Source organism: Ambystoma mexicanum, chromosome 1p (assembly GCF_040938575.1).
Source record: "Ambystoma mexicanum isolate Mex_15411 chromosome 1p, UKY_AmexF1_1, whole genome shotgun sequence".
NCBI classification, from domain to species: domain Eukaryota; kingdom Metazoa; phylum Chordata; class Amphibia; order Caudata; family Ambystomatidae; genus Ambystoma; species Ambystoma mexicanum.
The window spans coordinates 1492290281-1492316636 of NC_090921.1; the positions used below are offsets into that span (position 1 = coordinate 1492290281).

Genomic DNA, 26356 nt, shown 5'->3' on the forward strand with positions numbered 1-26356 from the left:
ATTAGTCAAGATATTGATATATGTGCAGTTACTGAGACCTGGAGTCACTTGGCAGCTAGATCAACATTGGCACTAGCCATCCCAGAATGATATAGCATGATACAACAATATAGGGCAGTTTGGCAGATCACTAGGCATGGTTTTACATTGAACATGCTGCTAGCTTAGAGTTCATGTTTATACTCTATCAGGTTAATACAAAACAGTACCCTGATATTTGTTTTAATAGTAGGAATATTTTCACTATGTAAATTATACAACTCTGTTTCATGATTGTCAAGATGACTTTATATTTCCCTTCGTGTGAATTAACGGTCATATAATCTTATTTTTGAATCTGTTTTCCTTTTGGTTCAATTCTTTTCAATTTCTCTATTGAGAATTGGCCCAATATATATGTATGTTTCAATTTATTTGTTTACTTAAGAAATCCTTCTTTTGTGTTTCAAACCAGATTCACTTTGATGTATGAAATTTGTTTTTTGGTTCTCTCTCTCGCTTTTAACTGTTTGTACTAATAATAAATGCTGATCTATTTGTAGTTCACCCTCGCTGTGCCGTTCCTATAGTGACCCCTTGAGCACAAAACAAGTACCCCTTTCAAATATATTGAAAAATAACAATCGAATCAAAATTGTTCCAGATGTGGATCACTTCCTTGTAAGTTTTACAACAATATGGAGCCACAGGAAAAGGAGGAGGGGTGGCATTTATTTTTAAATTTAGTCTTGATATCTGGGAGGGAGAGCTTTTAATCAGCGATGGAATTCAGATTAAATATATTAAAGTTTGGACTAATGCTGAAATTACTATAAATATGCTCTTAGTGTATAGACCACCAACCTCTATGCCTGATTTTGCTAACCAGTTGAGTAGTATCCTTTTGCCCATACTGAAAATCAATACTAGGGCAATGATCCTTGGAGACTTTAATATTTGGTTGTGCAATAAGAGCGACATTATGGCTAAGAGGCTAGAGGATTCTCTCGATAATTTGGGCTTTAAACACCATTGTCAACTCCAACCCATGAAAAAGGAAATATTCTGAATTGGATAGCAACACATAATATTAAAATAAAGGATTTGCATGTCCTGCCTTGCCCTTGGTCTGACCACTCTTTTATACATTATAGGATAAATACTGAGAAACCTATTAAGCTAAAAACCGAAGAAAAGATAACTATAACAGCTATAAATCTGAAAAAGCTTACAGCTAAGGCATTAGAACCATGGTTAACATCCCTGTCACAAAGAATCATGAATTTTACAACTTCTGATGAGATGGCAGTGGTATATAAGCAGTCTACTCAGGAAGCCACTGACTCGTTGGCCCCTTGCAGGTGGCCAAGAGGAAAACTTATTCTTGGTTCTCAGTGGATCTACAGAAGATCAAAGCGATTAGAAATAAATACTTCTATGCATGGAAGTCATCTCAAGGCATTCATGAGAAGGTCTATCAGACTGCAGCTAAAGATTTTAGTCAGGCAGTGATTGCATCTAAGAGGAATTTTTATGATAGGATCGCAAGGGCACAGTCGAGTCCAAGAGAACTTTTTAAAGTAATAAAGGAGTTGGAAAAACTGTGTAAAGTTAAAGCAGACATTATTTTATTATAAAGAATGCTGCGCACTGAACCACAATTCAGGATGCCATGATGGGGACAATTGATACGATAAAAGAGAGTATTGAAGCCAACAGGAAATTCTGTCATATAATAGATAATACATTGATAGATGGTCCCACTCAGAAACTAGAGAGTCAAGACCATCGTTTTAATTTTAAATCTGTTACAGAAACTGAATTGGCTGCAATTATTGCTAATCTGAAATCCACTAATTACGAGGGAAACCCATGCCGGGCCATGATAATCAAGGAATGCGCCCCTCTGTTGATGGGCGCACTCTGTACATTTGTAAATACATTGTTTTTGGAGAATAATTTCCCTCGAGATCTTAAGAACGTGTGGATTACTCCTCTGCTTAAGAAGCCAGGTCTTTGTCCATGTACTGCTGTAAATGATCGTCCTATTACAAATACACCTTTTTTGTTGAAGATCCTGGGCCGTGTGACATATATGCAAATTTCAGCATTCCTGAATGAACATGACATCTTGAACAAGTGGCAGTCATGTTTCAGGCAGGTACATGGAACAGAGACAGCCCTACTGGATTTAAAATCCAGGCTGCCACAGTATATGGATAAGGGGCAGATAGTGACGCTGATGTTGTTGGATCTGTCTGCCACCTTTCATCTGGTGGACCATGGTAAACTGGTCACCAGGTTAAAGAAGGTAGCATTATTTTCAGATAACGCAGCCCTTTGGATCGCGTCGTTTCTGAGTAAACGAAGATGTCGAGTATGGAATGGGGCAGCAGAGGCCTTTTCTGTAAACTTGAAGTTTGGTGTACCGCAGGGAGCATGCTTGTCTCCGATTGTACATTAACATTTTTACAGTCCCTCCTTTATAATTTACTGGAAAAGACCAAAATAGGTTTTACTTACTTTGCAGATGACACTCCGTGTGTCATTCCTATGCCAGGTCAGCATGTGGAGGATGAAAAAAGAATTCATGAGACCTATGAGATCATCCAATCATGGAAACAACATGGCGCTTAATAAGGAAAAAAAACAAGGGGATGGTAATAGGCACAAGCAATAAATTAAAGAAGTTGCATGAAAATTATGAATATTTTTAGTAACTGGTTGTGACATAGAAACCAACAAGAAAGTGAAGATACTAGGCATTGTCTTGGGTCAGTCCTGTCTTCAGCCTGCGCAGCCGCCACGGACCGTTCCGAGGAGCAGGAGCTCCATCAGCACTGCAGGAGCAGTGCCCTACGTGTCTCGTTGAGCGGAGATACTCGCCGCCTTGTAAGGTAGGCCTGCGGGCTTATTACACACCTTCTGATGATCTTTGCGCACTACGGAGCAATCGCGCGGAATATGCGCCCTACAACACAATTCACTACCGCTTGCATCCAAAAGCCCTTATCTGACGCATCATCCCCGTTGTGGATGGATGCACCCTGCCATCTCCATTGCAAACCACGAGATGTTTGCTAGTTCCAAGATGGCCGACCGTTTTTCTGCAGCTACTCCTCCTACACTCCCTCACTCAGCTGCCCCATTATTGGCTGGAGTCCTCCTCAAGGCAGCCTATCCAGCACCGGCAGGCGTTTAGCCGGCCCCGAACTCGAAGGCACCGAAATCAAAGGCCGAGTCCTGTCTTCAGCCTGTCCGCAGCCTTCCTCGCTGTTCGCCTAGAATCTATGCCCGTTGCATACACCACAGATGATATGGTGGAACTCACTGGATGATTCAGTCTGCACACGCCGACCTACTTCGCAGAGGCGGTCCCCTTGCCTTGCTACAGTAAGACTCTTTATCACCATATGCATAGTCAGTTTGTTAGACTCAGCCAATACCACGCAGGATCGTTGCACCTCCTACTATTGTGCACATTCCCTGTTCAGTGCCTCCCACACGCCACAATATTGATAGACACACACCTCCTGTCTAGCCTCCATGTATGCCTCGAATTGCCGTATGCAGTATATATATAGCTGGTCCTTGGGCCTCATTGCAAATATTCAAATCTAGGTGTCCCCTAGGGTATGCATTTCTGATCTATTCTCTGGCACCACTGCAAGACTTAAATGTAGGTCGCCTGAAACGACTATGCAACGGTGTTGTGCCCTATGGTCGCTTAGAGACCACTGTGCTATTGTGTTGTGCCCTATGGTCGCATAGAGACCACTGTGCTATTGTGTTGTGCCCTATGGTCGCATAGAGACCATTGTGCTATTGTGTTGTGCCCTATGGTCGCATAGAGACCTCTGTGCTATTGTGTTGTGCCCTATGGTCGCTTAGAGACCTCTGTGCTATTGTGTTGTGCCCTATGGTCGCTTAGAGACCTCTGTGCTATTGTGTTGTCCAACCCATATAGCATCCCAGCTCTCACCGCCCTATCTCAATATGTACACCGCACACACACTATACATCCTCTCAGGCTTAGTCTACATCTTACTCACTAGTAGTATTGCCTACTTCGTGCCCATAGGGCAACCCAACAGCCACATCATGGAACTCGGGCACTCCACCACACACACTACTCCCCCCAAAATGCCAGAGACCGTACTCAGGCAGCACAGACTCTGAACACGCACACTGCCATTAGCACTCCCCTCCACACCCATGCAGGTAACACTCAGAAACTCACGCCTAGGTTCACGCACGTACGCAAAAACCTGCCGCCCGCCATACACCACCACCCTCAAGCGCCTTAACAAGGCTCCGACGCCCGCTTCTCCCATACCTCACATGTCCAACAAGCCTACTCATACTACCAATAAACTCACTCTAACCACCGACCCCAAGCCACTACAATCTAAAACGTTCCAACACCTTAAGTGTGCGCTACTAAATGTTCGCTCACTCAACGCCCACGCTTTAGAAGTCAATGATACTATTACCAGCCAAGACCTAGATTTGTTAGCCAAAACAGAAACTTGGTTGCATTCCGCTACTGGCCCTACTATCAGCCTAGCCTTACCGCCAGGTTACTCTATCTTAAGACAGGACAGAATAGCTAAAACAGGAGGCGGGGCTGCACTAATTTTCAAAGACTCCCTAGCACTAAGACAGACTCCCACTACCGGGGAAGACACTACTGACATCCTCTCAGCCAAACTCACCCTCTCCCCTAAAGATACAGTTAACATTCATGTCATATATAGACCCCCAGGCCCTGTCAATAACTTCACAGGCATAGTCAACCATCTCCTTGGTAAAAACATCAAACAAACTTCCAGAACTCTGCTTCTAGGAGACCTAAACCTTGGATACAATGATAAACTTGACAAAGCAGCTACCACTCTCGCCAGAAACCTCACAGATCTAGGATTCACACACATAGTTACTGCCCCTACCCATAATAAAGGCTGTATCTTAGATTGGGTGGCAGATCACAACTGTGGCTCCACCCTCAACTCCAACACTCCCCTCCCATGGTCTGATCACAACTGCCTTCAATTCTGCATCCCCATATCCGTATACTCCAAACCACTTATTTCCGCCCCGGCCAAGTTAGCTAGAAGTGCTAAAAAACTCACAGCAGACAATATACGTCCCCTTCTCAACAACTTGTGCCTAGCACCTCCTTTCTCCTCTGACCCCAACATTCTAGCAGATATCTTTAAAGACACTCTCACCCACGCCATCAACACCGCAGCTCCTCTTGAAAACAAAAAAGAAAAAAAATCGTTTCATTCCAACTCATGGTTCACTGAGGACCTATTAAAGCTACGCCAATGTAAGCGCCAAGCCCTCAAAACATGGCAGGCCAATCCCTGTGATGCTACCAAAGTAGACTTTCTTTGCATTTCTAAAAAATACAAAAGTGCCATATTTAAGGCCAAGTCAGAAACCTACAATAAATGTATCCTGGAAGCTAACTCCCACTCAAAAGAGCTTTTCACCATCTTTAAAGAGCTCACTGTCCCCCGAATCTGCACAGATGAGATTTTTAAGGACGAAGCCTGGTGTAATAGTATCCAAACAGCGATGTTAAATAAAATAGACCTTCTTCAAAACAAAATAACAGAAAACTTTAAGGCTCTGCACCCCCAACAGACCCACTCCGCCAATACCGCTAAAAGTAAGAACACCTCCGAATTCAATTTTTCTCCAATCACCGAAGCAGATGCTCCCCACATCCTCAAACAGCTCAAACCATCTCAATGCAAAGGCGATATATGCCCCCCCAACATCATTAAAGAGTGTGCGGCACCCCTCACACCGATCATCACAGCTTTCATCAACGCCTCATTCAAGACGGGCTTAGTCCCTGACAGCCTTAAAGAGGCGTGGGTGCGCCCGCTCTTAAAGAAACCAACCCTGGACCCTGCCCAACCTAACAACTACCGGCCCATCACCACGGTCCCATTTCTTTTGAAAATCCTAGACAAAGCAGCACACATGCAGATACAGTCCTACCTGGAAAACTACTCTATCCTAGGTAAAAGGCAGTCTGGATTCCGCAAAGGTCATGGCACTGAAACCGCTCTACTAGATCTAAAGAACCAAATTACCCTAATTCTAGACAAAGGCAAGCCGGCCCTCCTAGACCTTCCGGCGGCATTTGATTAAGTCGATCATGCCACCCTTACGAACCATCTCACTCAGGCCGCACATTTCTCCAAACAAGCCACAAACTGGATCACTTCCTTCCTCGAAGGAAGAGTAATGAAAGTGTTCTCTAACACAGCTAATACAGAGCCTACCACCATCAGGTATGGAGTCCCACAGGGCTCATGTATGGCTCCTACCCTTTACAATCTGTTTACCAAGCCACTCTTTGACAAACTGGACGCTCTTGGGATCGCATACACCAACTACGCGGACGATACCCAAGTACTCCTCCCGCTCACAGGACTCTACCATCAGGATGCAGCCACCCTCCAGAACATATACGCCACCATCCAAGCATGGATGGCCACTAATGGCCTATGTCTCAACGGAGACAAGACTGAAATTCTCATCCTGGGGCAAAAATCCACTCTCACTAACCTCGACTCACTCTACACCAATTTCTGCATAGACAATTGTGTCATCCCAGTTCTACCTTCTGTAAAAACACTAGGAGTCCACATCGACGCCTCTCTTTCTATGGACAAACAAGTCAACTCCATTGTTTCAGCCTCCGCCTTGAGCACTAAGCTAATTAATGCCATCAAACCTTTCCTAACCAAAGATAACTGCCTTTCTATTGCCAGAGCCACCATTGGAGCCAAACTAGATTACTGTAATGCGCTACTGGCTGGCACCTCCAACTCCAATCTCAATAAACTCCAAACCACACAGAATAATGCTCTCAGAGCAGCCCTCAATATACCTAAAAGGGACCACATTGCGCAAGCCAGAAAGGTAGCACACTGGCTACCTGTCAAAGAGCGCATCACATTCAAAATACTTACCACCGCACACAAATGTATCAACCTGTCCGCACCATCATACCTGTCTGATACGCTAACCAAGTCTCTCTCCACCAGACCAACTAGGCAATGCCACTCCAACCAACTTAAGGTCCCACGCATCAATCGAGCTAGAGCAGGTGGAATAAGTTTCATCTACATTGCCCCCAACCTATGGAACGCACTACCTAGCACACTTAGAGCAGAAACCTCTCTCTCTGCCTTCCGAAAAAAGCTGAAAACCACCTTGTTTAACTAACTCCCTCTCCTCATGTTGTTTACTCTCTCCTCCTCCTCTCCTCTCTCCTCCTCCTCTCCTGCAGCTACTTCTCTTCTCTTGATTGCAAATAAGAAAGTATTTCAATGTATGTACAACTAGTCTTCATATCTTCTGTTTCTTCTCTTGCAACTAAGTAATGACTTCAATGTATGTAAAACAAGTCATTTTTTTTTTTTTCTGTAACAAGCGCCACGATGCCTATTGGGCTGCCTGTGCGCTAAACAAATGTGAATAAATAAATAAAAAAAAGGATTTAAATATGAAGGCATAAATAGGCAGCCTGATGTTGTCTACTGCTTAACATACTAAACTGTTGGTCCAACTTCGGCCTTACATTTCCCAAACCAACTTCGAGACTGTAGCTAGAGCTATTGTTGGGTCAAAGATTGACTATTGCTGTAACCATTTAGTAGGAGTGGCTAAGACTGACATCTCCTGACTTCAAACACTGCAAAATAGTATGGTTAGGGTCATTGTTGGCCTAAAAAATAGAGACCATGGGGGTCATTACGACCCTGGCGCTAAGGTGTTAACGGCGCCGTAAAAGGCTGCGGCGCTGTTAACCCCTTAGCGCATTTCTACAAGGTCCCTTCGCGGGACCCGACCTGAACGGCTGGTCTGGACCAGCCGTTAAAGTAGGGACCCGCAAAGGGACCTTGATGGCAATTACGGTACCGCAACTTGCGGTACCGTAATTGCCGCCTTCCCCATTCCCATTGAGCCCTATGCGGCAAAAATGGGAATGGGGAAGGGCCATGGAGAAAGGGGGAATTGCCGCCCGCCAACCTTGGAATGGGGTGGTAATTCCCCCTTTCTCCATGGCGGACTCCGGCATGGACCATGGTGCTGATAGCACCATGGTTTAGTGCCGGAGTCCTAATGAGGGCCCATGTGTCTGAGGCCAGGCGGGGACTGCACTGGCTTGCAGTTGAAGCCAGGCTCCCGTTTCGGTTGCTGATTATTACCCATAAATGTCTTAAGGGATCGGGTCCTTGTTACAAAAAAAACAAATGTTAGGACGTTGAGGTCTAACAACATGAATCGGCTACAAATTTCAAAAGGCAATCTTACTGTGGTCATTAGATGTGCTTTTTTTATGGCATCCCCCAAAGCAGGGCATGAGATTCCCCCTTACCTTAGATATTGAGTCAATAGCAATACTCAGGAAAAAGATCAAGACGTTGCACTTGAAAAGGTGTGTACTCTAATATTCGATTTTGTTCTGTTCATGGTTTTTGTTTGTTTGTCGCACCCTCACGCCTCCGGGTCCTATGGTGCGATATACAAATGAATAAAAGTAAAGTAAATGTAACTGAAATAAGGAAATGGTTTCGGATTGCTCTAAGCACTGTAATTTGAGGGTTTATAGTCATAATCTCGAATACAAAAATGTCGAAAGTCATAATGTCAAAAAAATAAAGTCGAAAACAAAAATGTCGAATTTCTTTTTTTTTGTTGATTTTTATTCGAAATGGGGGGGTTCCCCCCCAACCCCCCTTTTTTCATTTTTTTTTATGTTTTACCCCTTTTTTTTACCACCGGAACCCCAAAAAAACATGTAAATTAAAAAAAAAAACAATTCGACATTTTTGTTTTCGACATTATTGTTTCGACATTATTGTAATTCGACATTTTGTTTTCGAGATAATGACTGGACACCTAATTTGAGTGCTCATCAAAGGTGCTGGTTTGTAATAGTCATGCATAGACTTCAAAACGTGTAGAGCAGTAGCAGCCCTGTAAATGTATCTGGTGTATGCTGTTTTGTGTGTAGTGCCGATCATAAGGCAGTTTTGTACCACCCTCTCTTGACGGCAGTACAACCATTATTCCTAATCGGGACACACCTGACGAGAAAGGGTAGCCAAACCACTCGTAAGGTGGGTAACATTGACATAACAACAAGGTTTAACTCTCAGGTAGGGTAGCAGGCTGACACAAAGGTACAATTTCTCCTCCAATCTCTAGAAAATACACCACACTCATGTACTGAAAAATATATACTCTATTAACTCTATCCCGTCAAATGAAGTACGTAAGACATAAAACAGAGCATTATAAATAATTCCAGTATATTATAAAAACCTGAGGTAGTCGTCCAACATAAAATAACATGGGGTGGAGGAGAGTAAGGGACCTACAATACCCAAACAAAGACACAAACTGCCTCTATGCAGAAACCCCTGGACCAAAGGTAAGTTTCAAAATTATAATACTTGGACGAGAGCTTACTAAACCCTTTGTGGATCCAGGAGAAGGGTAAATGGGCCATGTGCTTAAGTGGAGGTAAGTCAAATCTCCCCCGCAGATGTGAATTCCTCGGCGAGCAACTCCAGATAAGGCCAGAAGATGCCCCAAAGTGGTGTTCCAGAGGTTGAAGGATTGGCTTGAGTAAGACACAGCAGAGCAGGATAATCCTGTGCAAAATGATTTTATGTGACTAAATGATTGTGCATTTAGTCACATAAAAGAACTTTTTACACATTTTCCATCTTACATTGTTATTAACACATTTCATTTAGTTCACATATAAAAAGTGTAAAAGGAATATGTGCAAACTTACATTAATTTCCTATATTTTTCCCTTTGTTAAGAGGACATTTTTATAAAATTCAATTCATTCAAAAGTTTTAAAAGAGCAATAGACAAAGGAATCTCCTTTCCAGATGAGATCCTGTGCCAAAAATCCTGAGTAACAATCCAATCAATATTATGTACAAAGTTTGCAAAGTATTTTCTTCTGAGTGCCTGTGTGGATGTACATGTTGCCAATAGATGTTTTGTATTCTGGAGGAACCCATAGCCCATAGGGTACACTCGCCAGCAGAGCGCTCTTAAGTTTAGCTAAATTCTTTGTGTTTCATTTGCTTTAATCAGGTTTAACCGAAAGCGCAAAAGTTACTAAACAATGCTCTAGTTTGTATCCAGTCGGCGCGCATTAATGCACTTTTTAGATTATAAGGATTTTCTATTAAGGTCTTAGTGGTAGATTCACAATTTTGTAAAATCTGTTAGGCATCATTTTGGATATTGGACAAGTATGAGCTCTTCTGCAAAGAAATATGATTAATATCTTAATACAAAGAATGGTCATGTGGGGGGCTAAGATTAATCTGTAAAGGGTGAGAACCTTCCAGTTGAAGGAAGATTGTAGGGATTGTAAGCCCAGCTCATATCTCAACCTTGATATAGGTAAAGACAGAGGCAAAGATTGTATCCTTTTCCATAAACGTCCCTCGAGACGATCCCAGTTGATATTGCAAGCACTGGCCTTGCATTCCAATCCATATAATATAGCGGGAATAACTTTGACTTTATAGAATTTTATTAAAGGCATAAGTGAGAATCTACAGAACAACTTTAGGAGTTTTTTCATTTGGCACATTTATTGGTGTATTTTACTCTCGAGATCTGATGTGAGGTCCTTTTATGACTCAGTGGATTTAAGATGAAAACTTAAATATTTTACTTTTTTTACTACTTGGATTGTCTGTTGGTCCATGCTCCAGTATAATTTAGGTTTCCTTATAGTCTGTTGGCCAAACATTATTATGTTAAATTTGCCATGATTAATGACTAAGTCATTTTTTTTTTGGCATAGACCTCCATTGCCGTGATTAGATGTTGGAGCCATACCGGGATGTTATCTATAAGGGCTATATCATCGTTGTAAGCAAGAAAGTGAATTTTACATGTGCCTATCGAAGGAGAGACGAGGATATCATTTTTCAGGAATGTGGCAAGTTCAGCAAGATATAGATTAAACAAATGAGCTGCTAAAATACATCCTTGCCTTACTCCTTCTGCTGTTGTTATTATGGAAGATAAATCGCCCATTAAATTTAATCTGACCTGGATTGATCATAAAGGGCAATGATCATTTGCAACAAACCTTCTGGAATGTTCCATTGTTTAAGTTTGCACCATAATGTTGTCCTGTTGACTAAATCGAATGCTTTCGATAGATCAATCAGGGCAACATAGGTCGGCACAGACTTCTTTCTTAAGCTTTGTGCTTTTAAGATGCTAAGGATTAACCCATTCAAGATAGTACAGAGCTTGTTCCAGAAGCCTACTTGTAGTTTTGATAATATACGTTGACTAGTTACCCATTTTTTTAAATTCTTGTAGGACTAGACAAGATCTCAGTCCATCAAAGCAATCAGGCGAGTTTGCTGGATCTAGTCTATTGCCCTTTTTATAAATGGGAATTACTATTGCTAGTTTCCAGGAGGTAGGCGTTTTTGGGTCTCAATGATCTTTGTGAAGAGTTTGGCAAATGTTGCTGCCTAAATTTCCAGATAGGATTTAAACATTGTGTTAGTTAATCCATTGGAGCCAACTGCACAAGATTTTGAAGATTTTATAATTAGTCCTAGTATCTCATCTTTGGCTGTGTATAGCTCCCATGGGATGTTATTATCTATATAGGTCTCTGAGGCTGAACTTGTGAACAGGTCTTCTTTGAAATAGATTCCCAGACAGTGTTGGATATCATGGAAGATTGTTGAGCGCTTTGAGAGAGATTTTTGTTGTTAATAAGCCCCCAAACATTTTTTGTTTGTGTGGGTAGAAGAGTTTGTAACATGCTCTGCCCAACACATTATTCTTTGACCATGTGACCAATATCTATATTTATTTTTTAATTTGATCTTTTCAGCAGTATAAGTGTGTAACTCAAGATTCTTAGCTTTTAAGTCTCATAACTTTTAAGATTTTTTTTTTAGCATAGGCTATCTCATCAAAAGTGTGCACGTGAATATTTGATTTGACACCTTTTTTTTAAATGAGGGTTCAAATCCCATATCTACAAAACTGCCGAGCGACCATCATTTTTCAATTTCACTTTCCAAACCATGCATAACTGTGTTCTAATTTTCTGCTCAGCTTTCAGGCCATATTACTAAAACTGACAATACAATTCCCTTGTGGATTCACCTGGAGTTTGGAGGTGTATGTGTTTTCAATCTCATATTTTTCCAAAGAGAAGACAGTGTGTAAGGAATCTTAACCTCGGACCACAGGGACCGCTCAGGGTAATTATCATGAATGATCGCCCACCCCAGGACCCATGGAAAGGTGAGGGAACCATGAAAATGACTCCCAGAGACCCAGTGGACAAAATATATGGCAGCTGTTGCTAGATTTTCAGCACAGTCCCTGGGGGAGGGTTCTGAGAGGCCACCGTATTATAGTGAACAGGAAAAAGTCGAAACTCCATGAAGCTAGTGTAGCTCCATCAATGTAGTGTAGCTAAGCATTAAGGCTTAGACACACACAGCCCTCAAATAAAGTTAAGCAGGAATTATAAAAATAATCAATTTCTGATGCTTGTGAATCTGCTTAGAATCACATGCTGTGCATAAAGGTCAACATCTAGTGGTAATCGCAGAGTATTTAATATTTTTTCCGAAGATCGAAAAGGGACGTTGACATGGGCGTGACTGTAACACTATCCCTAACGTGATGTGTAGTGTACCCAAAATCCTTCATGCGTCGAGGTTTCACCAGATAGTTTTATTTCTGCCTAACTAGTCAGTCGCACATAATGCAGAGCTTGTGAGATTTTTATATTGCTGATTCCTGTTCTCTGTGTTTTCGCTTGCCTTCGACGACTACTCAACGGCTGTTCAACACCTGATCTTGTCCGTCGACGATCTATCGTTGACTGACGGGGACAGTTTTCCACGTGGCCTTGGCCCTCCGGCCCGGCCTTTACAGTAAGGTGAGCTGGGCTCTGTTCCTACTGGCTTCTCTTGAGAATGCCTTTTCTTTACCCCTTCTCTTCTCTTTCTTTCAGTCTGGCTCCTGTTCCCTCTGCTATGGAGAAGGACACCTTTTAAATTCTACCCGTCTTGCAATGACAAATTCCCTTGGAAAGTCACCTACCACCGATGCAATCAGTGTCTCCCTCGTGGTCACGACAAGCGTCACTGTAAAGCCTGCAAACTCTTGCAGCCTAAGTCCCGGAAAGACAGGCGTACAAAATGGTGGGCGGCCTACGCAATGCAGGCCGAGAGTCACTCACCTGCCGTCGCCTCAGACAAGGAGTCTGTCAGGAGTCTGTCGGCAGCCACGCTCCGATTTGCAGGCCATTGACCTAACTGTGGAGCCCTCGCTCTCCTACATGTCCGTCCACAGACCAGCCAAGCATGCCACCAGCAGTGGTATGGGGAGGTCACAGGGACACACACACGCCCCACCTGCTTCAAAGCACACAACACCTAAACTTCCCCCGGCAGATTGGTCGAGGAAAGTTTCCACACCTTCAGGCCTGTCGAAATCCCCAGTGGGGCCTTCCGAACCTCACAATTCGGTTGCCTCTGAGCACCCGCCTACGCATTACCACAGAGACATCTGTCAGGTTGGGAGCTCACCTCCTTCAAAAGACAGCGCAACGCGTGTGGTCCCCATCAGTAGCTTCCAATCACACAAATCTGTTGGAACTGGTTGCAGTCTTCAAAGCCCTGAAAGCCTTCCAAGCACATTTACAACGGAAGACAGTTCTCGTCCGTACAGACAGTACCACGGTCATGTACTACCTGAACTAGGCAGGGAGCGCACTCAATCTCTAGGGCTATCCAAACTGCCCCAGAACATCTGGAAGTGGGCACTCGGACACAACATGTTCCTCCTGTCACAACATGCTCCAGGGCAACACAATCTTCTGGCAGACGTGCTCAGTAGACACTTTGATCTACCCGCAGAGCATGAGTGGCGCTTGCAAGAGCACATTCTACTCAATGTCTTTGCAGAGTGGGGTTTTCCAGACATCGACCTGTTCGCGACTCTGGTGAACGCCCAATGCCCAGATTACACCTCCAGGTAACCACAGAAACACTCCGAAGGGAATGGTCTCTGGATAACATGGTCCGGGAGATTTGGCTACGCCATTCTCCTTCTCAATCGAATAGTGCAGAAGATGCACCAGGAACCAGTCACAATGATCCTGGAGGCATCAATGTGGGCTCGACAGCCCTGGTTCTCCAATCTCATGGGAATGTCAGTCTCCCCTCCCAGGAAACTGCCACGCCCATACAACATGCTGTTGCAAGACCGGGGGAAAACACTGCATCCGTACCCCCAAACACTCAATTTAGCAGCCAGACTCCTGAAGTCATAGAGTTCGGACACCTCCAACTCCCTCAGAGATATATGGACTTCAGGGAAGCACGAAAACTCAACACCAGACATTGTTGCTCCAATAAGTGGAAGCACTTTATCTGGTGCAATGCTAAGAACGTCAACCCCTTTGACTGCTCTCCTAAAGATATCGTCCTTTATCTAACACACCTAATAGATTTAGGACTTGTTTTCAATTCCCTAAAGGTCCACCTGGCCAATCTGTCTGCGTGTACCACATCCCAGAGCAAGTTTCACGGTGGAATATTCCTGTCATTAATGCTTTCATGGAAGGGGTAAATCGACTTCACACCCCTATTTCCAACACAAGTCCGCATGGGACTTGAATGTTCTCACAAGAAGAATGGGACCTCCTTTTCGAACCCATGCACAAGGCTAGCCTTAAGGCCATCACCTATAAGACTACCTTTTTAGTGGCCATCACCTCGGTAACGAGAGTTGGTGAACTGCAGGCCCTTTCAGTTCAGGACCCATTTGTGACTATTCACAAAGACAAGGTGGTTTTGTGCACACACCCACGTTTTGCGCCTAAATTCATATCGAAGTTCCATATGAACCAATCAATCGAACTTCCCACTTTCTTTCAAAACCCCACTAACTTGGCAGAAAGAAGCCCCCATACACTAGATGTGAGGACGGCAGTAATATACTACCTTGAAAAGACTAAGCCACTGAGAAAGACAAACCATTTCAAAAATACTTCTTTAACTCTACCTACCTTCTTTCCAAATGCCACTTCACCAGCAGAAAAGGCTCTACACTCTCTGGATGTCAAGAGCATTGAAATATTATTTGGATCGCACAAAATCTTTTAGATCGACTAAGCAGTTGTTTGTAGCCTTTGGTCCATCCAACAAAGGAAGATCCATTTCAAAACAGGGCATTTCAAGATGGGTTTCATCTACAATCTCCTTCTGCCACTCTAAGGCCAAGAGGTCGTTACTATCGGCCGCCAGAGCGCACTCCACTAGAGCCACTGCTGCCTTGGCGGCTCTCTGGTCTGGGGTACCCATCAGACACTTGCCAAGCGGCAACATGAGCAGTGCCCCACACTTTCACCAGGCACTACTGCTTACACCAGCAACACGCTGAGGATGTGCAGATGGGACGGGCAGTCCTTCAATGACTTTTCCAGTACGGTAAGCCCTGCAGCTTCCGGGGTTGTTTCCTTTCTCTACTTGAAGTATTATTTTTGCATTAACGCAGACAAGTACCTAATCTGTGTTTGCCTGGTTTCCACCTCCTAACATTTATACTGTGAATCCATGAAAGATCCAATGCTGGTGAAGGGAGTAGTTTATCTGTAATTCCATTTCTCCAGTGTTGGTATCTTTCATGGATTCACATGCACCCTCCCGCCTTCCCCCTTCAGGCAAACATCCTATTTGAGGGATATCCTCCGGCTAGAGTGGTTAAAATCTGAGGGGAAGCTGCTGTGGCGGAGCTATACACTCGACGTCCCATTGGAGGGTACCAAAAGCACCCACGAGGACGTTGATGGGACACTCATGGTGTCCATTTTTTCCAAAGGAAAATTACTAAATCAAAGTAACTGGGGTTTCCCAGCGTGACAACGGGAAATATTCACAGCATGTGAATCCATGAAAGATACCAACGCTGGAGAAACGGAGTTACTTGTCTAGATGGTCTTGGGGAATCATGGCCTCTTGTATCTTTGTACTCGTTGACAGACTTCCCATATGTGATACTCTGTTGCACATTGTGCCTTGGGTAGCTAGGACAGGAGACCCGAACACATATATTTGTTTATGAATGATGGAATCTAATCTCATGCCCAGGGTATCTTTTATATACGAAACCCCTAGATCTCAGACACCACAGACTGCTCACGGATCGTGAGGGTAGCTATGTTAAATGACCTTTAAGTTCTCAAACTATGGTGCCCTCTAGACAAGGGTTCCCATATCAATATGGTGGAGCTCTAGGCAGTCTTCTCTGAACCTTTCAATCTACAGAGTCCTGTACAGATAATACAACAGATATGTATGTATTACCTCAACAAGCACGGAGGGACAAGATTCCCTCAGCTCTGCAGATAGATGCTGATGCTTTCGCAATGGATCATTAATCACCATATACTTTCCATTGTCCACACATCTGTGCAGGGGTGCTCAGTATTGACACAGACACAAGCCATGAACATAAAGGAATTGTTTTCTCAGTAGATCAGATGTTCAATTTAGTGGGCATGGCATGGTCTATTTTCTTGCCTTCTTTCTTTCATTTGGCCGGTAGGGTTTCTATGCTTCACCTCACTACCCCTCCCCCCACAATTCTCCAATACCTCTGTTACTAAGGGTAGTACATAAACTACGGTGCTGCCCCTCTATGGCTCAAGAGGGCTTTATACTCTGACTTCTTGGATATGGTGCATCTTCAACCTTGGATTATTGCTCAAGATATGACCACCTCCCTCATTCGAGTGTCTGGTCCATATTAATTTCCCAAATGAATGCTCTCAGCAGCCTTGTACTGAGGATCTACATGGTTGGCAGTTGGTTACTTTTGTTAGATCGCATTTGCACGATCTGAATGATACAAGACCGAGTAAGACTGTTTGTTTTGTCCTCCCTCCGTCTACCCTTCCTTGTCTTGTCGCGCCTAGAAACACTTGTGTACTGGTGCCTTATAAATGACTTATCATATCATATCAGAGCTGCTGAAGTGCTGATGCATCAAGAAGTTGATCACTCAAAGCCAGTTTACAACTTAATGGCCTACATCATGTCACTAGTGTATGTAGAGGGATGTTAATCCTCATCCTGGCTATTTGGATAAGAAATTGTCATTCATATCAGACTTGGCCAAGTTCGGCATCAAAATGGACTCCTGTAGAACATACATTTCAGGTGAATAGCGAACTGCAGACTTAAACAATTTCACAGTGGTCAGTTGTATGGTTAAAAGGGGCACTCCAGTGGCCTTTTAAGAGTTCATCCCCAGGAATGCACACCTTTTCCCACTTGGAATTCTAAAAGTGTTCTATCCTCATTAAGCACCCATGCCATTCTAACCTCCACAGGTCTATCGTTTGTGACGCAAAACATTGAGTTCTTCGTGACAATCGGTCCACAGTAGTCTTGCTGTCCATTAACACCCATTTCTGACATCCTTTTTTACCAAAGGTGGTCAGTTTCTCTTTAATCGGGAAATCCTACTGCTCTTCTCTCCCAAACCAAAGATTTATGCATAGAGAAGTCTTCATAATATGCATGTGAGCAGTGCCCTTAAGGTTTATCTTGATCTTGCCTGTCCTTCCTCTCTATTTCGCTCCTTTTTGTACAGTGCTTCACAGCTTTGTAGCTAGGTTTGTGCTATACTAATCCAAAACCATAATACTGTAAATCTCCCTTCAAGCCATCTTTGTGTCACTTAGGGGGTATTGCTCCAGGAACAAAGGCATGGAAAGCTTCCAATGTCAAATGGGGAATTTCTTGCATTGTGGAGTGTGGCAAAATTCAGTTGCTCTCCAAAAGCCTCTTCCAATCAAGGGCATTTGCAAGGCAGCAATGCAGTCCATACCTTGTGTCTTTAGCCTAAGCTTTACTTTATGTGCACAAGTTCCAGGGTTGATGCTCAAATCAGTCCAGCAGGTCTACATATGTGTGTCTGCTATTTAACCCAAGTACTGTGAGGTGTTTATTTTTTTTTAAATCCAATGAATTTCTATTCTATAAATCTAATATTCATATTATCGTTTCAGCCATAGTGAGTAAAGAGCTGCTAGTCCAGGGTCTTCCTTTCCATCACTCCATCACCACTTATAAATCTGTTTCCTTATGGTGTTAAAAGGACTGGTGGCTGGACCGGTGAGCATATCGTCTGTTTTTTAATTAAAATGCTGTTTAGTAACCTGCTTTGGTCATGTTCCACCATCCCACTAGTCTGGGGCAAAGAGAAGACTGGACTAGGAGTACAGTGAGTAACATTTTATTTCCAAGCTTCAAGTGGCTAACAGTGATCATGTAGTTTTTCTTCTTTGTTTCTCATACATTTTCTCTGGTAACAGGAAGAGACGAGATCATTCCATTCTAGAAGTATCTGTCTTTGATTTTCCTCAGGTGCTAGGTTCGTGATTGTATAGATGCTTAGGATTAAAAAGTGCCAAAATTCTACAGTTTAACGTAAGTATCGAATGTAATCCTTAAACTTTAATTACATTTTTAACCTACTCAAAATCTATGTACAAAACATGAACTCGCTAATCATGCAAATTGTGCTCCATGATGTATGTGCTAATCATTTTTACATTCTATGAAACATCTCCCTGTTTTTTGACCCTAGACATAGGTCTTGTTTAAAAAAGCCCGACACTTTTCCTGTTGATGTTTACATTTATTTCTACAGGTATGAGAGGTGGCCAGAAGATCACATTCCACGGAGAGGGAGACCAAGTTCCTGGTCTAGATGCAGGAGACATAGTTATTATTCTGGATCAGAAGGAACACCCTTTGTTTAGGCGACAGGGCCATGACCTGATCATCAGAATGGATATTGATTTAGCTGATGCCCTTTGTGGTTGCAGGCAAAGTATTCAGACTCTTGACAACAGGTCTTTACTGATCACTTCTCGGCAAGGTAAGAGGAATTAGACAAACAACTGAAGTGTACTGCAACTTTCAATATGCCATCTCTCTTCAGGGAAAGGGAGTTAGCAATCTAGTAGTTTTAATGAACAATGCCAGAGCGAAAACATTTTAGAACAAAAATAGAAGTATCCCAAGAATCTGAACCCTCTGCTAATCAAGTCTTAAATGATGTATATTCCAAGTAATCTCCTGTTTATTGACTGCTACCGTTCACCCCTCTGCAAGGTAAGTGGCACTGACAGTGTATCTGAATGTTAATCATATGGGTCATAGTAGTGTCCCGAGTCAAAGAAACCTAGCGTTGAAGATTGTGCTTTATTGGTCAGCATCTAGCTGGGTTAACCTGATCAAATGCATCTGAATAGTGGATTTTTAGTAACTAGTTAGGAAGGTCTAATTAAATGGGCCATACCAAAGTGGATGTAGTGCAGATGGAGACTTTGGGCCATAATATGCTCTATTCTGTTCTTATTGGATTCTTGAATACTTGGACTATAAATAGTGTACATTGGATAAATGGTGAATATTACATTAATTCTAAACTGGCTAGTGTTAACTCACCCCATCATTTAAAGAAAATAGAGACTTGTTGTCAAGCAGTTCAAGACATATTAGTTAGATAACATCAGTATATCATGCCAAGGATCACCCACTATTGGTGTCACTGCAACTGTGAGAGATTGACTGTGTTGCAATTCGGGATCTTCATGTAGTTGGAGGTAGTTCATAAGGGCTTTTTTAAAGACTGACTTGGAATTCAATGCTCTTAGGTCCAGGGGAAAGCTGTTATTTTATGGGTACAAGGAGAGTAAGACGAGCAAAGTAGTTTAGTTTAAGGAGGCTGTTTTGAGAGTATATGCAGTTTTGTTGTGTCGTGCTTGTGACAATTTGGGTTATTGTATGTGGTTGAATGAAAGTAATCTGTCAACTTGTTTGAGAAGTTGTATGAGGAAATTGTGCTGGCCATGTTCTTTGTAGAAAGCCAGTCAGTATGATGTCTCGATGGAGAGTTGAGTGGGCATGTATGAATGATGAATGAGATTCTGGAGATAGAATGGAGCATTTTCTACAGCATTCAATAGTTCATAAATTCAAATGTTTGATACCGAACTGTAGCTAGTTTTGTATTCCTCATTTGACTGCATGAAAATAGCATAAAATCGCTGTACAGCTAAAACATATTGCATATGTCACGGCTGAGCGATCAACAGACATCTCAGAATTCGAGGAATAGGATTCTAGCATGTTTATATTACAATGCATATAGGTTCAAGGCTTAGGGTGGACTGGGTAAACAAACTAGGGGTTTTCAAAGAAATCAGCACATATCAACCCTAGCTTGCTTGAGGGCCATAGTTCATCAGTGCATCCCTCACTTTCCTGGTGCTCCACCTCCGAGCAGTAAAAACAAAGTCACTCTGTGAATCAGGTTTTCAGTGTCCCCTGGACTTATTTCTTGACTTTCACCTATCATAGTCCAGTTCAAGATACTGATTTCTCATTCCACGTGGTCCTCCCCACCTGCCAGAATTGCGGGTCTCAGGCTTGCTTCAGGTGAAGAGTACTATAAGGGAGTGAGAACTGGCTACCCCTCTCTCAGTAGTGTCACCTAACGCCTGGTCAACTACAGTATATTATTGAGCAGAATACATCACTTCTCAATTAATGCAATTATTGCACAAAACCCAAGAGAACAGAGTGATAGAGAAACAAGGAACCATCTTATATCACAATTACAATATATTCGCAAAGTGTCATTTAAATTAATTTATTCAAAATCGCAAAAAATCACCAATAGTTAAAACAGATGGAAAAATACACAGTTTCCAATCTCTGTTACACAGTCTTAACACTTATATAAAACACTTATATGAAAAACAGACAAGAACAAACACGGTCCATTTAATGTGGGGTTCAACACATTAGTCGTGACCACTCTGTTACTTAGAGTAGTTTAGCAGATGTTAGACTATCTATTTGGGTTAGTCTATTGTCATGTGTCATGTGTCAGGTGAAGACACGCCTGTGTCAAGTTTTTTCAGATCTCACTGGCACACTCAATGCCAATACAGGATTCCTTGGTACCCTTCTCACAGGACCTCTCTAGACCTTCTCTACTATACTTTCTCTCCTTTTTACTCTCTGCACATGCTCCTCTTTGCCCTGCATCGAGTCTGGCCTACTTCACGTCCCTTCCTAGCTTCTTATGTTCTCCCTTGGGTGATTCTATTCTTTCACCCCTCCTCTTTTTCTCTCCTTGATTTTCACTGAGTTTCACACCCACTCTTCCTTCTCGATTGTCATTTCACTCTCCACTCTTTACTCTCTCTGCAGTCTCTTTGTTCTATTCTGCCTCCTTCACTCTCAATTCTCCCTTCCGGTCCCTTTGCTCTTTTGTGCCTTCCATCTCTTTTCGCCTCCCCTTTAAGGCCTACCACTGTATTCTGCCTCTTCTACTCTCTATTCTGCTCTACAAGTCCCTTCTGACTTCTCCCCCTCTTCGCACTTTGCTGCATCTCCTTTGTGTCTCTCCTGCATGCTCTTCTCTTTACTCAATGTTCTCATCGATCGCTACTGTCTATCTCCTTAAAAAAAAACTCCTCACTGGCTTCCACGGAGGATGGCTTTTATGATCAGGTGGACCTGATTCTGTGCCACTAATTACAGATTGCGCTCAGCTGTGGTGAGAGGTCTACGAAGCGCAGGAACTGGCCGCTAAAATGGTTATTTGCTTCCTCAGCTCTGTGGTTCCACATTGCTCTGTGGTTATGTGACTTCTGGGCACAAGCTGACCAGGTGGTGCATGCACCCTTGTTAACCTGTAAAAATCTTTGTTTTTGTTTTTTACAACCATCTGAAGGATGTACGATCACTAACCTTTTTTTTCATGAAACATGAATTGTTTTCATCAAAAGAACTAAAAAGTGCAATAAACATAGCCATCGTTGCTTCACATAGCAGCACAGAAGAATTGACAGAAAATAAAATTGCTCGCCATACGGTGGAAAGTCTGGCGAGAATATCAGTCGCAACAATGTCCAACATCACTGCTTCACCCCCTCTACCCATTTACCCCAAACCTTCATAACGTTTGCAGGACACTGTGGATAATCCTGTGGATCCTCCACTAAAACCCTGACTAAAGTTTCCTCCCTGTTGGCCAGGAGAGGGCAGATTCTTCCTGATCGCAATCCTGGGGTTGGTGTATTTATTTATTTATTTATGGCATTTATATAATGCCCAAACCCTTGAGTATCACAGTGTTTGTCCCAGAGAAAGCAGAAGCAAGTTACAAAGGTTGTCAGATATCACTCATACTTGTTGAAGAGCCAGGTTTTTACACTTATTTTTAAAAAATTCTATTAAAGACTAACACATGCAGAAAGGTTACATTGCGTTACAATTTCTAAACATTGCAGATGAATGATCTGATTTTTGTTTACTCCCCGTCCCATGCTTCCCCCTCACTTACCCTTCCCTCTATCCCTCCCCCATACTAAATAACCCATGAGAGATGGAAAATTAAGGCAGAGACCTGGAGGCAATTAGACATTTCTCCAGCATGGGGTCTGGCATGGATTCACATGCTCATGAATATTCCCCGTCGTCAGGCTGGGAATCCTCAGTAAAGGAAAAAATCAGTATCGGTTTCGTTTCTGATCTGTCTTTCTTAGTAGTAACCAATCGCTGATCTCTGGGTCATACTGCCCCCAGCCAATGACTGCCCTCTCGCTAAGTCCCGCCTCTGGCAGCCATCTTCAGATTTTTACCACATGCTCAAGTGTTGGGAGTCCTCCTGTTTAGCTCTTGAGCTTTTGTTGCGTTTTCACACTTTTTCAAAGAGATTTCTAATTTTTCGGTCAAATAGAGCCTTAAGCTCCACTGTTTCTACATCCAATCAACGGGGACCCGTTTCTGATTTTTTCTACGCCTCTCAAGGGTGAAGTTTTCGTCAAGTTACGCTTCTTGGAGGAGTCCAGAAGTTTCTGTGGCCTTCCCCGGACATGGCCCAGGAGAAAGGAAGCTCGACGCCCGGAAAGCTGTTCATGGTTTGCCCTGGATGCCAACTGCAGAATGTGTTCAAAGAGGACGAGCATTCGAAGTGCCTCTACTGCCTTCATGAGGACAAATCGCACATGGAGAAGGACTGTGCGTTTTGCGGGATCATGTCGGAACTGACCATCAAGAATCGACATCTTCGTCTCTCTAACTGGCTGGAAGGAAAGAGCCCGTCGGGTGAGAAGAAGAAGAAGTCTGAGCGGTCTTCTAACTCCTGTGATGGTGCCCTGGCGACGGGGGCCCAACAGAAGGCAAAGCACCGCGAGTCCACGGGCACCGGGAGCGCTGAACGGTTGGGCTCCTCGGCTGCCAGGCAGGGCACATCCTCCCCAGAACCATCAACCATGAGCCAACGCTCTAGCTCAGGGAAGAGGAAAGCAGAGAACCCGGCGAAGCTTCTGGAGAGGCCCCGGTCGGTCTCGAAGGATCCAGCCGAGGGGGACCGCGGCGGTGACCCTCCTCCCAAGGTGAAGGCCACAGGCCCACAGAAGGTGGTGAAGGCCTTGATTCACCCGGCTAAGGCCTCTATCAAGGGAGTCGAAGCGGCCCTGGTGCAGCCTGGGGAGGCTATGCCAGTGGCGGCGACCTCGGGGCCCAGAGTTTCTCTGCCACCGCGGAGGGAAGCCTCTTTCAGGCCCATCAAGAAGACCCCCGTGAAGACCCCGGCAGAAAAAGAGGGGGGAGCTGGTGGCCATTGTGGACACGGACACAGCCTCCGAGGAGGAACTGGTTGAAGTCTTGGAGGGCCTCGATGAGGGTGTCGAAGAGGCCCGGTCCCACGGGACGGATCCCGACGAAGGGGACGACGAGAGCGACGGCGACGCCGGTGAGGTTCCTAGTCAACCGTCGCGCCCGTCGCTTCCGGAGCCGCAGGACAACTCGGTGGCCATTTTGTTGGCGATACAATCCTTATGTTCGGAGATAGGGACGAGATTGCCCCTACCACCGACGGAGGAGCCGGGACGAGGCCCGACAGAGGAGCCAGAGCCGGGCCCGTTGGGGAAGTCCCCCAAACAAGAGAAGAGAGACCCATCCAGCCCCACCTTTTCAGCCCTCGCGGCCTGCTCAACCATTGCCCATGTCCCCCGTACCTGGGGATGACGCGGGAACGGACACGGCCACGACGGGTACGGATGATGATGATGGCGGTGACGACGGGACGGAGCTCCCGTCGCCTCAAGCCAGTGCCTCCCCGCCCGACGAGATTGGGTCTTTCCACGCTATGATCGCTAGGGCATCTGAGCTTTTTCAGCTCTGCCCCGAAGAGAAGAAGGAAGGCTTCCTGTACCAACGGCGCAAGGCCAAGAGGAAGACAGTCCTCGCCGTGCCTCTGTTGGATGACATCTGGGACGAAGGTCTCACCCTTCTCAAGAACCCGTCTACGATGCCTGCCATGAGGGGTCGGTACGAGAAGAAGTACCGGGTCCCTGACGTGGCCCCTTTTGCCTTAGGGCGCAACCGACCCCTGACTCGGTGGTCTCAGCGGCGGCCAAGAAGAAAGCAGGGGGGCATCAGCCTCAACAGCAACTTCCCCGCCGGACGGCAAAGGAAAGCAGCTGGATGCAATGGGACGACGAGTTATCTTGTCGGCGGCAATAACGATTAAGGCGGCCAACGCCCTCGCAATCGTGGCACACTACGACAGGGAGTTATGGTACAAGATCGCCCCCCTGTTGGACTTCCTACTGGACGACAAGAGGGCTGAGGCCCTGGAGATCTTGCAGGAAGGTGAGGTGGCGTTGGACCATGCCATAACTGTGGCAACGGACATTGCCGACACCGGTTTCCGCCAGCTAGGCAACAGCGTTTGCCTCAGACGACGAGGGTGGCTCAAGGCGACGGATTTCCGCCAGGACGTACAAGCCAAGGTTTTGGACATGCCGTTCGACGAGAACAACCTGTTTGGGAAAACAGTGGATGAGTCCCTCCAAGCCATCAAGGCGGACACGGAGACAGCTAAGGCCCTAGGAGTTCTTCAGCAACAAAGGCCGTCCTTTTGGAGCTCCGGAGGCAAGCAGGGTGCCTCCAAGGGATTCAGCGGTGGCTCCTCTACATACCGCCAAGCAGCCCGCTCCTTGTTGCAGAAAGCCTATAGAGGACGAGGCAAGTCGGGTGGATCCCGCTCTCGTCGCCAGGGAGGCCAAGGCGGCAAGGCGTCCTCCAGGCAAGATTGAACCGACCATGGCGTCAGGCCCCCACCGAAGCACCTCAGTGGGAGGCCGGGTGGCGAAGTTCGTCAGCGTGTGGGAGTCCATCTCCACCGACCGTTGGGTGCTGGACGCCCTGGCCCAGGGGCACGCCCACCAATTTCTAAAGAAAAGTGCCCCCGCATTCCTCCAGGGGCCAGGAAAGAAAACCACGTCCCTCAACTACTGTTGGAGGTAAGGGCGATGCTCAAGAAAGGTGCCATCGAGCTCGTCCCAAAGAGGCTCCGGGGCTCTGGAGTATACTCAAGGTACTTCCTCGTGAAAAAGAAGACAGGAGGGTGGCAACCCATCCTGGACCTGCGACGACTGAACAAGTACATCAAGGCACAGAAGTTCCGGATGGTCACCCTCCAGCACGTGCTGGGACAGCTGGAGGAGGGCGATTTCCTGTCGTCGTTGGATTTGGAGGATGCATTCTTTCACATTCCCATTCTAAAAGGACATCGGAAGTTCCTCAGGTTTGTGGTCCAAAGGCGGCACTACCAGTTCAAGGCCCTCCCGTTCGGATTGAAGTCGGCACCCAGGGTTTTCACCAAGTGCCTTGCTCCGGTGGCGGAGCGGCTGTGCCTGCAGGGTATCCACATCTACCCCTACCTGGACGATTGGCTCATCCGCGCAAGGACAAGGGAGCTCGCCGTAGAACACACAGCGAAGACCGTCCAGCTGCTCACGGACCTGGGGTTCTCCAACTTCCCCAAGTCACACCTGGTCCCCTCTCGCCGAACGGAAATAAACATGCGTGGGAACTTGATGTTTATTTCCGTTCGGCGATTTGAGAAGTGGGAGGAGCAGTAAATATCTGCCCGTTAAGCGCATGTGGAAAAAAATGACTTCACAGAAGCACCTTCCTCACCCCCCCTGCCGAGCTCACCGACGCCCCGTGAACTGAAAGAAATCAGAATTGTGGGAAACCTGAAAGAGTTGGAACAAATAGCAACCATAGCCCTGAGGATGGATTCTGTAGTAATCTGAAACGCGTTGGCAATTGTTTGAATTCAATGTTGCTGTTTGGAATCATTTAAATGGACGATGCTGATTTACTCAAAACAATGTTATACTGTGATTGTTGTGAACACTAGTCATTGC

General features: G+C 44.9%; 1 protein-coding gene across 7 annotated transcripts in view; it reads left to right on the plus strand.

Moving 5' to 3' along the window:
* The window catches only part of LOC138456334 (dnaJ homolog subfamily A member 1-like), a 972900-nt gene that overhangs the window by 893336 nt on the left and 53208 nt on the right, over positions 1 to 26356 (plus strand). For all 7 annotated transcript variants that reach the window (XM_069607170.1, XM_069607171.1, XM_069607168.1 and 4 more), the window contains one exon: positions 18763 to 18993. In XM_069607170.1, coding sequence (XP_069463271.1) covers positions 18763 to 18993 — 231 coding nt within the window. The remainder of the gene's footprint in view (positions 1 to 18762; positions 18994 to 26356) is intronic.